Source organism: Stegostoma tigrinum, unplaced genomic scaffold (genome assembly GCF_030684315.1).
Source record: "Stegostoma tigrinum isolate sSteTig4 unplaced genomic scaffold, sSteTig4.hap1 scaffold_754, whole genome shotgun sequence".
Classification (NCBI taxonomy): domain Eukaryota; kingdom Metazoa; phylum Chordata; class Chondrichthyes; order Orectolobiformes; family Stegostomatidae; genus Stegostoma; species Stegostoma tigrinum.
In genome coordinates, this window is record NW_026728699.1 from 600 (window position 1) to 15,850 (window position 15,251).

Consider the following 15,251-nt stretch of genomic DNA (forward strand, 5'->3'; position numbering starts at 1 on the left):
CCTGGGTTCTACCTATATTTAAGGCACAGTGATTGTTGTATCATAACGTTTCAGATGACAGTGAGAAATGACACTGGATGATCGCCTCTAATATGTCTACCAGACCAAAAATCCGTGCTAGTACTTCATTTGTGTCTGCTTTCTTAGCTTGAGCAAGCAACTGCATCTCCAACTTGTCAACTTCCAACTGGCTTTTGGAAATTCACTGAAGGCTGTCAGAAATAGCACTACTACCTGCAGGAAATCTTTTGCAATTTCCAGTGCCATTACTTTTATGCAGTACAGAGCCTGGTATTTTCTTTACATTTATCACTTGCTAATACCGCACTGAAATCCTCGTTGTCAGTTTCACAATAATCATAGCCAGAAGCCTGATACTCTTGTTAAAACACACTTGGGAAAGTATGTTGATTCTCAAGACAACAATTGCTGGGTCACCCACAAAAGCTAATGATTTAACCAAAGGACACAAAGCCACTAATTTACCTGTCTGAAGGAATCAGGTTAACAGAAAACACTGTCAATACAGTGAGAGGTTGGAGGAGCACAGCAAATTAGGCAGCATTAGAGCGGCAGAAAAGTCGATGTTTCGGATCGGAACCTTAACAAAGGGTCCTAACCCAAAACATCCAACTTTCTTGCTCTGATGCTGCCTGACCTGCTGTGTTCCTCTAGCTGCGCACTGTGTCGACTCTGACTTATAGCATCTGCAGTTCTTGTCATCTCCCAGTAACAGAAGACACTGACCAAGGTGGGCAAATTATTGGAAAGGGCTCTGAGAGATAGGATTTATGATCACTTGGAAAGGCACAGTTTGATTCGGTATAATCAGCATGGATTTGTGAGGGGTAGAACATGCCTCACAAACATAGAAAATAGAACATTACAGAGCAGTACAGACCCTTCGGCCCTCGATGTTGCGCCGACCTGTGAAACCAATCTGAAGCCCATCTAACCTACACTATTCCATTATCATCCATATGTTTAACCAATGACCATTTAAATGCCCTTAAAGTTGGCAAGTCAACTACTGTTGCAGGCAGGGCATTCCACGCCCTTACTACCCTCTGAGTAAAGAACCTACCTCTGACATCTGTCCTATATCTATCATCCATCAATTGGAAAGCTATGTCCCCTCATGCTAGCCATCACCATCCGAGGAAAACGGCTCTCACTGTCTACCCTATCTAATCCTCTGATCATCTTGTATATCTCTATTAAGTCACCTCTTAACCTTCTTCTCTCTAACGAAAACAGCCTCAAGTCCCTCAGCCTACCCTCATATGACCTTCCGTCCATTCCAGGCAACATCCTAGTAAATCTCCTCTGCACCCTTTCCAATGCTTCCACATCCTTCCTATAGTGCAGCAACCAGAACTGTATGCAATACTCCAAGTGCGGCCACACCAGAGTCTTGTACAGCTGCAACATGACATCATGGCTCCAAAACTCATTCCCTCTACCGATTAAAACCTAATACACCGTAAGCGTTCTTAACAACCCCATCAACCTGGGAGGCAACTTTCAGGGATCTATGCGCATGGACACCGAGATTTCTCTGTTCATCCACACTACCAATAATCTTACCATTAGTCCAGCACTCTGTATTCCTGTTACTCCTTCCAAAGTGAATCACCTCACACTTTTCCGCATTAAACTGTACTTGCCACCTCTCAGCCCAGCCTGCAATCTGCAACATCCTTCCGCACTATCCACAGCTCCACCGACTTTAGTGTCATCCGCAAATTTATTAACCCAATCTTCAATGCCCTCATCCAGGTCATTTATAAAAATGTCAAACAGCAGTGGCCCCAAAACAGATCCTTGCGGTACACCACTAGTAACTGAACTCCAGGATGAACATTTCCCATCAACTGCCACCCTCTGTCTTCTTACAGCAAGCCAATTTCTGGTTCAAACCACTAAATCACCCTCAATCCCATGCCTCGGTATTTTCTGCTATAAGCCTACCATGGGGAACCTTATCAAACACTTTACTGAAATCCATATACACCACATCAACCGCTTTACCCTCATCCATCTGTTTGGCCACCTTCTCAAAGACCTCAATAAGGTTTCTGAGGCATGACCTACCCTTCATAAAACCTCATTGAATTCTTTGAAGAAGGGGCCAAACATGTGGATGAAGTTGGATCAGTGGATGTGGTGTAAATGGATTTAAGTAAGGCGTTTGATAAGGTTCTCTGAGGTAGGCTCATGCAGAAGGTAAGGATAGGGGAAGGGTAAGGCATGGGATAGGGGGACATGTGGCAGATTGGATTCAGAATTGGCTGACTCTTAGAAGAAGGGTGGTAGTGGCTGGAAAATATACAACATGGTGCTCAGTTACGAGTGGTGTACCACAAGGATCTGTTCTGGGTCCTCTTCTATTTGTGATTTTTGTAAATGATTTGGATGAAGGAGTGGAAGGGTGGATTAGCAAGTTTGCGGACCATATGAAGGTGGGTCACGTTGTGGACAGTGCAGAGGGCTGTTCTAGGTTACAAAGGGACATTGATAGGATGCAGAGCTGGGCTGAGAAGTGCCAGATGGAGTTTAACCCTGAAAAGTGTGAGGCGATTCATTTTGGAAGGACAAACTTGAAAGCAGAATACAGGGTCAACGGAAAGATTCTTGGCAGTGTGGAGGAGCAGAGGGAACTTGGGGTTCATGTTCACAGTTCCCTGAGAGCTGCCACCCAGGTGGATAGAGTTATTAAGAAGGCATATGGTGTGTTGGCTTTCAGTAATAGAAGGATCGGGTTCAAGAACTGCGAAGCTATGCTCCAACTATACAAAAGCCTGGTTCAGCCACATCTGGAGTATTGCGTCCAGTTCCGGTCACCTCATTATAGGAAAGATGTGGAAGCATTGGAAATGGTGCAGAGGAAATTTACCAGGATGTTGCCTGGAATGGAGGGAAGGCCTTTCGAGGAAAGGTTGAGAGAGCTTAGGCTTTTCTGTTTAGAATGATGAAGGATGAGAAGTGACATGATAGAGGTGTACAGCATGATCAGACGTATAGATAGAGTAGACAACCAGAGACTTTTTCCTAGGTTGGAGGTAGCTATTACGAGGGGGCATAGTTTTAAAGTGAGTGGAGGTAGATGTAGGGGAGACGTCAGAGGTAGGTTCTTTACTCAGAGAGCGGTCAGGGCATGAATGCATTGCTGGAGAGCGTAGTGGATTCAGCCTCATTGGGGCATTTAAGCAGCTATTAGATAGGCATATGGATGAAAGTGTAAGGTAGGGGTGGAGGTAAGATAGACCTGAGGATTAGGATAAAAGTTTGGTACAACATCGTGGGCTGAAGGGCCTGTACTGTACTGTACTGATCTATGTTCTATTTTGTATACTGCATTAATTGAGATATGACACCTTCCGTCCTGTATTTACCATCCCTTGTCGTTGCCATCCCTTTATCTGATGTGCTTGAAGTTACATTCCTAACCCTTGCCAAACACATTGCCCTGTATTCTGGAGACTTTAAGAACCTCTGCTGAGTTCTGTTTTCATTTTTTCCATGCAGTTGAACCCACGCCTGCCCATATGCTCACCTGTTGCTTTGTTTCCCTTCCTGACTCCCCACTCTCTAGTGTAAAGCCCTGTTGACCACCCTAGTTTGTGTTTTCTTCCCTTTTCTATGTCATAAGCATTGTTCTTTCATTTAAAGTCATGAGCATTAGTGACTGACCATCACAGTAACAGAATTGTAAAAATTAAATTTAACAGAATTTCAAAACAAGTGTCACTCTGGGTTCTAACTAGTGTTTCAATCAGCTGGGATGAGATGACTGTACGTGGCTCTGCACTCTAGCTCCCAGCTCAAGTACAGAAGCCCAGTCAGAATAAGCAGGCTACAAACCTCAAATAGCATTCAGTTTACTGACCAGAGCTTTGTGTTTTCCAGAGGGGCTAAACTTTGTGTTGTGAAAACAAAGCGAAAAGCAAAGCAGAGTCAGACTGTCACACAGGAATACGTCATTACACGTAAGTACAGAGCCCTTCCAGGTAATCGGCAGCTTTAGAACAAGACTGCCATTCTCGCAGACTCCAGAAATTACAGTCACAGACTAAATTCTTGCCATAAACCCTTGTTTGATATCAATTGATTTCATTGTAAATCTATGCCCAAAAAGCATCCTAATATAACTTAACCTTCACTATAACACTGATATGCCCTTCACCCCTCACTGTAAAATTTGAAATTGAGTACACCCCTCACGTTTGCACTCTAATCTGCCCCACACTGTTAATTCTGATATGGAAACATAGACACAGAAGCATAGAAAATAGGTGTGGGAGTAGGCCATTCTGTCCTTTGAGCCTGCACATCCTTCAGTATGATAGTGGCTAATCATGCAATTTCAGTATCCCACTCCTGCTTTCGCTCAATACCCCTTGATCCCTTTAGTTTTAAGGGCCACATCCACCACCCTCTTGAATATATATAATGGACTGGCCCAACAGCTTTCTTTGGTAGAAACTTCCACAGGTTCACAACTATCTGAGTGAAGACGTTCTTTCTCATCTCATAGAACATAGAACAGTACAGCACAGTACAGGCCCTTCGGCCCACGATGTTGTGCCAAACTTTTACCTGAACCCTAAGGTCTATCTAACCTCCACCGCTACCTTATGCTATCATCCATATGCCTATCTAATAGCTGCTTAAATGTCCCTAATGAATCCGACTCCACTACCCTCCCCGGCAGACTCAGTCCTGAATAGCTTACTACTTATTCTTAGACTGTGACCTCTAGTTCTGGACTTCCCCATAATCTGGAACATTCTTCCCATGTTTAACATGTCCAGTCCCATCAAGGGTTTATATGCTTCCATAAGATGCCCACCCCCTCATGCTTCTAAATTCCAATAGCCCAGTCAATCCAGACTTTGTTCATATATCAGTCCTACCACGCGGTTTTCAGGAAGTTCACCAGACCTGAAACGTTAACTCTGTTTTTCCTTCACAGATGCTGCCACACCTGCTGAGCTTTTCCAGAAACTTTGTTTTTGTTCCTACCAACTCAGGTATCAGTCTGGTGAACTTTCGCTGGGCTCCCTCAATAATAAGAATGTCCTTCCTCACACGAGGGCACCTTACTGCACACAGTATTCAAGATATGGCCTCACCAAGGCCCTATATAACTGCAATAAGACATTCCAATTCCTGGACTCACATTCTCAAATATTGTCCATACCTCTCACTTTAACGTGCTGATATACATAGAACATTACAGCACAGTACAGGCCCTTCAGCCCTCGATGTTGTGCCGACCTGTCGTACCGATCTCTATTCCATGTACATCCATATGCTTATCCAATGACGCCTTAAATGTACCTACAGTTGGCGAATCTACTACCGTTGCAGGCAAAGCGTTCCATTCCCTTACTACTCTGAGTAAAGAAACTACCTCTGACATCTGTCCTATATCTTTCACCCCTCAATTTAAAGCTATGCCCCCTCGTGCGCGCCGTCACCATCCTAGGAAAAAGGCTCTCCCTATCCACCCTATCTAACCCTCTGATTATTTTATATGTTTCAATTAAGTCACCTCTCAAACTTCTCTCTAATGAAAACATCCTGAAGACCCTCAGCCTTTCCTCGTAAGACCTTCCCTCCATACCAGGCAACATCCTAGTAAATCTCCTCTGCACCCTTTCCAAAGCTTCCACATCCTTCTTATAATGCGGTGACCAGAACTGTACACAATACTCCAAGTGCGGCCGCACCAGAGTTTTGTACAGCTTCACCATAACCTCTTAGTTCCGGAACTCGATCCCGCTATTAATAAAAGCTAAAACACTGTATGCCTTCTTAACAGCCCTGTCAACCTGGGTGGCAACTTTCAAGGATCTGTGTACATGGACACCAAGATCTCTCTGCTCATCTACACTGCTAAGAATCTTACCATTAGCTGTGTACTTTGCCTTCCGGTTACTCCTACCAAAGTGCATCACCTCACACTTGTCTGCATTAAACTCCATTTGCCACCTCTCAGCCCAGCTCTGCAGCTTATCTATGCCTCTCTGCAACCTACAGCATCCTTCGTCACTATCCACAACTCCACCGACCTTAGTGTGGTCTGCAAATTTACTAACCCATCCTTTTACGCCCTCATCCAGGTCATTTATAAAAATGACAAACAGCAGTGGACCCAACACCGAACCTTGCGGTACACCACTAGTAACTAGTCTCCAGGATGAACATTTCCCATCAACTACCACCCTCTGTCTTCTTTCAGCAAGCCAATTTCTGATCCAAACTGCTATATCTCCCACAATCCCATTCCTCCGCATTTTGTACAATAGCCTATTGTGGGGAACCTTATCGAACGCCTTGCTGAAATCCATATACACCACATCAACCGGTTTACTCTCATCTACCTGTTTGGTCACCTTCTCAAAGAACTACCCCACATATCTCACTCCAACATTTGGATATCACCCACACCCTTCATTTTAAGTCTGACATACACCACACCCCACACTTTAACATACTGATATACCTCACATCTCTCACTGGAGACTCTGATATACTCAATTGACTTGGAAGTTTAAGTCTGTTGTAAGCGATGTAACAATTGTTTATTTATGTGGTTGTTTTACATGTTTGTAGCCCACGCCCTGCCCATGTTCCGGGAACCCAGGCAGAAGAGCACCAGGAAACAGTTGGAGAAAGATCGTCTTGATCCTGTGAAATCCCACAAGCCGGAACCTCCAGTATCTGGACCAGGTGCCGTTGGTTTCATAGTTCCTCATCACTGTTGCGAGCTGTTGGTTGCTGCTGAACCTGAAAACTATTTGCCTAAGCTTTAATTTGAGTGTCACTTTGTGGCATTTACGTAAGTGTTTCTATTACAGGGCGTGGTGGGCGTGTTGGTACTCATGGTGGAACATTATCATCATTTATCGTGAAGAATATTGCTCTGGATAAAACAGATGACAGCAACCCGCGTGAAGCTATCTTACGCCATGCAAAAGAAGCCGAACAAAATCCATACTGGGTGGCTCCAGCCTATGTGAAGTGAGTCTGATCAGTGTCTGTCATTCAGGGTTTGTAGCCCCACAGATTATGAAGTGGCAGGGTCAATAAACCCCTCTCGCTTCTTTTTACCTCCCATCTGTCATGGATTAAATCTCAAAGGTTTCTTTACTTCCTGTGTTTATTGCTTCATCACAGAACCATGAAACTATACAGAAATCTCAGTCTTGCACTATCATCAATTGTACTCAGCTATGAAAAACAAAAAAAAAAGCACTGTATACAAGAATACAGGAATTGCTGGAGAAACTCAGCAGGTCTGACAGCATCTGTGGAGAGAATTTTTTTTTTCTGAAGAAGAGTCTAGGCCCGAAGCGTCAGCCTTCCTGCTCCTCTGATGCGGTTTGGCCTGCTGTGTTCATCCAGCTCTATACCTTGTCTCTGTGGGGAGAAAGCAGAGTTAGCATTTCAAGTCAATTGACTTTTCATGTGTTTTGTTGAAGAGTCACTGGACCTGAATTTCTGTTTTTGTTTCAGATCTCCAGTGTTCACGGTAAATTTTTCACTGATGGGATGTAGGTATGGCTGACTGGCCAACATGTTATTGCCCGTCTTTAGTTGCTGTTGAGAAAGTGGTGGTGAGCTGCAGTCCATGTGCTGTAGATTGACCCACAATGTTGATAGGGAGGGACTTCCAGGATATTGACCCAGCAACATTGTAGGAATGGGAATAAATTTCTAAGTCAGGGTGGTGAATGGCTTGGAGGCAAGTTCACGGGTAATGGTGTACCCATATTTCTGCTGCCATTGTCCCCCTACGTGGAAGAGGTCATGGGTTTAGAAAGTGCTGTCTGAGGAGCTTTGGTGAATTTCTGCAGTGCATCTTTAGATCGCACACACTGCTGCTACGGAGCATTGGTGGTGGAGGCAGTGGATGCTTGTGGATGTGGTGCCAGTCAATTGGGCTGCTTTGTCCTGGATGATGTCAAGCTTCTTCAGTGTTGTTGGGGGTGCACTCATCCAGGCGAGTGAGGGGCTATTTCATCACACTCCTGACTTGTGCCTTGTATATGGTGAACAGGAAGTGAATTACTTGCTGCAATATTCCTAGCCTCTGTCCTGTTCCTGTAGTCACTGTATTTGTACGGTGAGTTCAGCTGAGTTTCTGGTCAATGGTAATCTCCAGAATGTTGATTATGGTGGATTCAGTGAAGGAAACTCCATTGAAAGTCAAGGCATGGTGATTAGATTGTCTCTTATTGAAGATGGCCTTTGCCTGGCATTTGTGTGGCGTGCGTGTTACTTGCCATTTGTCAGCCCAACACTGGATGTTGCATTTGAACATGGACAGCTTCAGTATCAAAGTCTGCAAATGGTACTAAGTGTTGTGCAATATTTGGCAAACGTCCCCACTTGATGGAGGGAAGGTCATTGACACCTGAAGATCGTTGTGCCTAGGATACTATATTGAGGAAAATCTGTAGAGAAGTCCTGGAGCTGAGATGACTGACCTCCAACAAGCACAACCATCCTCTTATGTGCCAGGTTTGCCTCAAATACCCATTGATCGCAGTTTTGCTTGGGCTCTTTGATCAATCAAAAGTGATTTTGATGTGAAGAGCTGCCACTCTCCCCTCATCTCTTGAATTCAACTGTTTCATCGATGTTTGAACCAAGGCTGTAATGACATCAGGGGCTGAGTTACCCTGACAGAATCCACACTGAGTGTCACAGAGCAGGTTATTGCTGAGTAATTACTGCTTGATAGCTCTGTTGATGGCACCTCCCATCTCTGTACTGATGATTAGGAGTAAACTGATGGAGCTGTTTTCCTGCTTTGTCCTGCTTTTTGTGTACAGGACATAATTGGGCAATTTTCCACAGTGTCGGGTGGATTTCAGCTTTGTAGCTGTACTGGAACAGCTTGGCTAGGGTGCAGCAAGCTCTGGAGCACAAGCCTTCAGTACTACTGCCAGGATGTTGTTAGGACCCATAGTCTCTGCAGTATCTAGTGTCTCCAGCTGTTTCTTGATATCACTTGGAGTGAACCAATTTGGATGAAGGCGGGTATTTGTGTTGCTGGGGACTGCTGCAGGAGGCTGAGATAGCTCATTCACCCAACACTTCTGGCTGAAGATTGTGGTGACTGCTTCAATCTTATCCTTTACACTGGGCTCCACTATCATTGAGGATGGGGATACTTGTGGAGCCACCCTCTCTGGTGACTTGTTTAATTGTGAGGAGCATTCATGACTGATTGTTTTAGAGTACACTTCTGATGGCCCACTTCGATGCCCAGTCTGGAGTTGGTGGATCTGTTCAAGGTCTGTCCCATTTAGCACAGTGATAGTGTCGCACAACACAGTGGAGGGTATTCTTAATGTGAAAGCATGTCTTCACTTGCCCAGGACTGTTTGGTGGTCACTCTTACTAATACTGTCATGGAGTAGGCAAATTAATGAGGCTGTGGTCAAAAAAGTTTTTCACTCTTATTGATTCTCTCACTACCTGCTGCAGACCCAGTGTAGCTGCTGTGACCTTTAGGGTTTTAGGGAAAAGTGATTATCCTCTGCCATTTCTGCCACCTGCAATCAGATTCCATGACCAAAGAGATATCCCGCTCCCACCCCATCTGCTTTCCGTAGGGTCTGCTCTGTCCACATCTCCTTTGTCTTTTCCACACTCCTCATGGATCCCACCCCAACTGGCACCTTTCCCTGCAACTGCGCGAGGTGCTACACCTGCCCCCACACCTCCCCCTTCACCTCCGTCTGAGGCCCCAAACAAGCATTCCGTATCTGACAGGGATTCACCTGCACATCTTCCAACCTGGTGTACCGCATCCATTGCACCCAGTGTGGTCTCCTCTATATCGGAGAGACTAAGCACAGACTTGCTGATAGATTTGCAGAGCATGCGCACTCTGTGCGCTCCAATCAACACCACCTTGATTGCCAGCCATTTGAACTCACCTTCCCACTCCCTTGTGACATGTCCATCCTGGGCTGCCTCCAATGTCGTAACGAGACCAGATGAAAGTTGGAAGAATGGCACCTCATATTCTGCCTCGGAAGCTTGAAGTCTAATGGCCGCTACACAGAGTTCACTAGCTTCAAAATCTCCCCACCCCCACCTCATCCCATGTCCAGCTCTCCCTACACCCTGTCCGTCTTCCTTCTCACCTATCTTCCTCACCCTTCCCATTGACCAATCTCCACAACCTCCCACCTGCATCCACCTATCACCACCCCATCTGTTTTCACCTAGCCCTATTCCCCCCTCTATTTATTTCTGAGACCCCCCACCCCCACCCAAGACATGAAGGGTCCTGCCCCAAAATGTCAACTTTCCGGCTCCTCTGATGCTGTCTGGCCTGTTGTGTTCCTCGTGGACGCATTGGTAATTATTTTCCAACGTTCTATAGCGTCAGGATCAGTTCCTGCGGATTGGAGGGTGGCTAATGTTGTCTCACTTTCCAAGAAGGGAGGGAGAGAGAAAACAGGGAATTATAAACTGGTTAGCCTCACGTCAGCGGTGGGAAAGATGCTGGAGTCAATTATAAAAGATGAAATTACGAATCATTTGGATAGCAGTAACAGGATAGGTCAGAGTCAGCATGGATTTACGAAGGGGAAATTGTGCTTGACTAATCTTCTGGAATTTTTTGAGGAAGCAAAGAGTAGTGATAAATGGATCCCTTTCGGAATGGCAGGCAGTGACCAGTGGGGTTCCACAAGGTTCGGTGCTGGGACCGCAGCTGTTTACAATATACATTAATGATATAGATGAAGGCATTAAAAGTAATATTAGCAAATTTGCTGATGACACAAAGCTGGGTGGCAGGGTGAAATGTGAGGAAGATGTTATGAGAATACAGGGTGACTTGGACAGGCTAGGTAAGTGGACGGATGCATGGCAGATGCAGTTTAATGTGGATAAATGTGCGGTTATCCACTTTGGTGGCAAGAACAGGAAGGCAGATTACTATCTAAATGGAGTCAAATTAGGTAAAGGGGGAAGTACAATGAGATCTGGGTGTTCTTGTACATCAGTCAATGAAAGCAAGCATGCAGGTACAGCAGGCAGTCAAGAAAGCTAATGCATGCTGGCCTTCATAACAAGAGGAATTGAGTATAGGAGCAAAGAGGTCCTTCTGCAGCTGTACAGGTCCCTGGTGAGACCACACCTGGAGTACTGTGTGCAGTTTTAGTCTCCAAATTTGAGGAAGGACGTTCTGGCTATTGAGGGAGTGCAGCGTAGGTTCACGAGGTCAATTCCTGGAATGGTGGGACCATCATATTTTGAAAGATTGGAGCGACTGGGCTTGTATACACTTGAGTTTAGAAGGATGAGAGGGGATCTGATTGAGACGTATAAGATTATTAAGGGATTGGACACTCTGGAGGCAGGAAGCATGTTTCTGCTGATGGGTGAGTCCAGAATCAGAGGACACAGTTTAAAACTGAGAGGTAGGCCATTTAGAACAGAGTTGAGGAGAAACTTCTTCACCCAGAGAGTGGTGGATATATGGAATGCTCTGCCCCAGAATGCAGTGGAGGCCAAGTCTCTGGATACTTTCAAGAAATGAGGATCAGTGGTCGGCACAACATTGTGGGCTGAAGGGCCTGTTCTGTGCTGTACTGTTCTATGTTCTATGTTCTAAAGAGATAGATAGAGCTCTTAAGGATAGTGGAATCAAGGGTTATAGGGATAAGGCAGGAACAGGATACTGATTGTGGATGATCAGCCATGATCATAATGAATGGTGGTGTTGGCTCGAAGGGCCGAATGGTCTAGTCCTGCACCTGTTGTCTATTACTATATTTCTGATCCTGCCTGTCCACCATCTACAAGGCACAAGTCAGAAGTGTGATGCAGTAGTCACCAGTTGCCTTAATAAATTTAGAATAAATAACCCTTAAGAAGCTTGACACCATCAGAGACAACAGCCAGTTCTCTTGATTAATACCACATCTGACAAATATTCATTCCATCCACCACTGATGTTCAGTGGCAGCAGTATGCATTATCAACAAGATGCACTGCAGAAATTCACCAAGGCTCCCTTAGATAGCACCTTCCAAGCCGACAATCACTTCCAGCTACAATGACAAGGTCGGCAAATACATGGGGAACACCACCGCCTGCAAGTTCCCCTCCAAGCCACTCACCGCCCTGGCTTGGAAATGTATTTCTATTTCTTCAATGTTGCTGGGTCGCCATGCCTGAAACATTAACTCTGATTTCTCTTCAGAGATGCTGCCAAACCTGCTGAGATTTTTCAGCAATTTTTGTTTTTGTTTCTGATTTATAGCATTCGCAGCTCACTTTTTATGGCTCTTCAGAAGCCTGAAAGGATAGTAGAGGCAGAAAATGACTGAAAGGTTATCTGAATATACACCTGATATTCCATTATTTTGAGATTGGGTTGGAGCATGGAGTAACCAGAGCAACCATAATCTTATTTAATGGCAGAACAGGCTGAAGAAGCCAATTAATCTCCTAAATCCCTTCTGTTTTGGGATGATCATAACAAATATGAATGGCAGTAGACAGTTCAGCCCTTGAACCTGCTCTGCTATTTAATAGGATTGTGGATGATTCAACATTCCTAATCTCCACCTTCCTGCCTTTTCCCCTTAACCCTTGAATCCCCAATTGATCAAGAAGCTATCTCAGCCTTAAATAAACAAATTCCTGTTTATCTCTGTTTTAAATTAATGTCCTTTTCTGCTAAGACTATGCGGACTTGTCCTGGACTCTCCCATGAGGGGAAAATGTTCTAGCATAATCTCCCTGCTCATACATTTTACACCTCAGCTAATATAAAAGATTCTGTTCTGAGGAAGGGTCACTGGACCCTAAACATTAACTTTGATTTCTCTTCACAGAAGCTGCCAAACCTGCTGAGCTTTTCCATCAATTTCTGTTTTTGTTTCTGATTTCCAGCATCTGGAATTCTTCAGTTTTTGTAAAGGGTTCTATGTGCCTTCTTAATCAATTTATTCATCTGTCATGCTACCTTCAGAGATCTGTGGACATTCACCTGAAGGTCCCTCACTTCCTGTACTCTTCTCTTCTCCGTACTCTCTCATTAGTACTCAATTCCTTTGCATTACTTAGCCTCCCAAATGTATCATTTCACACTTCTTCAGGTTACTGTTGGTCTGGAGTCACATGCAGGCCAGACCAAGTAAGGGTGGCAGGTTTCATCCCTTAAAGGAACAGAAGTGAACTAGATGGGATTTTTGTGACAATTGGCAATGGCTTCATGGTCATCATTAAACTCTTATTTCCAGATTATTATTGAATTCAAATTCCACCATCGACAGGATTCAAAAGCAGGTCCCCAGAACATTACCTGAGTCTCTGGATTAATTGTCTAGCGATAATACCATTTGGCCATCACCTGCCATCTGATGATGATCAATGCCTGCGGCATTTGGAATTCTCTACCTCATTAAGCTTTGGATTCTCCATTGATGACCATTAATGCTCAGTGGATTTTTGGCCTTTTAGGCAATCGAGAGCTGTGGGGAGAGAGCAGGAATGTGGATTTCATGTAAAAGGTCAGCCATGATTATATTGAATGGCAAAACAGGTTCAACGGTTACGCCTGTTCCTATTTGTTATGGCCTTGTGTTTCTCTTCAAAACCTTTCAGATAGTGTTCCAGACCTCACGTGCGCTGTGCTCCCTTCACCCTTGTTGTTAACCTCTCTGCCTGCAGCTTCACTTGTTTTCTGGCCCCACTTTTGTCCTCTGTGCTGCCCCCACCCTCACCCTCATTCTCTCATTTTGGATTTCAGGACCCAGCCACATGCTGTGTTTGCAACCCCAGAGGCTGAGGAAGAGGTGGAGGATGATGAGCCTGAGTGGAAGAAGCGCAAACTATGAGCACAATGTGAACCTTGGACTTTTGGCCAGTGAGGTGGCTGCAACCATGACCGGTTTCACATCTCTGTTACCAGTTTCTATATTTGGCACAGCATCAGGACTTATCGAGATATGAGTTGAGGGAGGTGGATAGTGAACGAATGAGTGTAGGATATTGAGATATTTTGGGTTATATTTGATGAAGAGTGCGTTTTATAGGGTTGGGTGAATCAGTTGATTTGGGAAAGGATGGGGAACGAAGGAGATTAATATACTGACTGCCTTTTTGTTTTGCCAATGCTGTCACATGTTCTGTTGTTAAACTTTTTCCCTTGTTCTGTTCTGATTTATGTTAATAAAATCTGATGCTGGATAATTCAGCCTCTGAGCTTAAGTTAAATAATGTTCTTTGTGTGGAGTGGCTCAATTACAACCTGTCTTGGCCTTGATGGCTATGTATGATTTGATTTAGCAAAAATGCCATTTACTGAGTATGGCAAAGAACCAATATCCAGAGATCAAATTATTTTTACACATTCTCAGTAGAGAGAAACGCCATTCAGCTTATTGTGTCTGCATCGATCCACAGAAATCTGACTATTAATTGCATTTTCCAGCTCATGATGCACAGCCCTGAAGGCTTTGGCATTTCAAGTGAAAATCTAAATGCTGGTTCAGTGTTAAGAGAGTTTCTGACTCAACCGTCCTCTCTTCTAAACAGAGAGATTCAACTCTAACTCCCCTCAGTTTAAAAAAAAATTCCCCTTAATGCTTCTCTTACCCTTCTACCTCTTACCTTAACTGTATTGCTCATGGTTCATGATTTCTCTACAAAAAGAAAATGCGCTTCCTGCCCACTCTATCACCTCACTAATCTTAAACATCTCTATCAGGTTGCCAATCAACCTTCGCAGTTCCAAGGAACACTACTCAAACCTATCCAAACTTTCCTCTTAACTTAGACCGTCCAGCCCAGGCAGCATCCTGGTAAATCTCCCCTGCATCCTCTCTAGTACAATCACATCTTTGCTATTAGAACAGTACAGCATAGGAACAGGCCCTTTGGCCCACCATGTGTGTACCAGCCTCTTTAGGCTCCGTGCACAAATTCCCTTTACAATCCTTGATCGGCCCTACCCTTTCTCAGGTCATTCTCTTATTCCTCATGTACATGTAAAAAAGCTTGGGGTTTTCCTTGATCCTATCTGCCAAGGTTTTCTCATGCCCCCTTATAGCTCTCCTAAGCCCTTTCTTCAGCTCCTTCCTGGATAACTTGTGTCCGTCTAGAGCCTTAACCATTCTTTGTTTCCTAAACCTTATATGAGCATCTTTCTTCCTGTTATCCAGTTGTTTGACTTCTCTTGAGAACCAGGACTCCTTCACTTGACC

The 15,251-nt window shown here is 44.5% G+C and overlaps 1 protein-coding gene across 1 annotated transcript; it reads left to right on the forward strand.

The window, feature by feature from the left end:
- Positions 1–3,816: 3,816 nt before the first annotated feature.
- LOC132209249 (WD repeat-containing protein 70-like) lies at positions 3,817–14,265 on the forward strand (the record flags this gene model as incomplete). The annotated part of the gene is made up of 4 exons (XM_059644359.1): positions 3,817–3,989; positions 6,622–6,738; positions 6,867–7,029; positions 13,796–14,265. Coding segments are annotated over 4 exons (541 nt in total), but the record flags the coding sequence as incomplete, so codon positions are not given.
- Between the last annotated feature and the right edge of the window lie 986 nt (positions 14,266–15,251).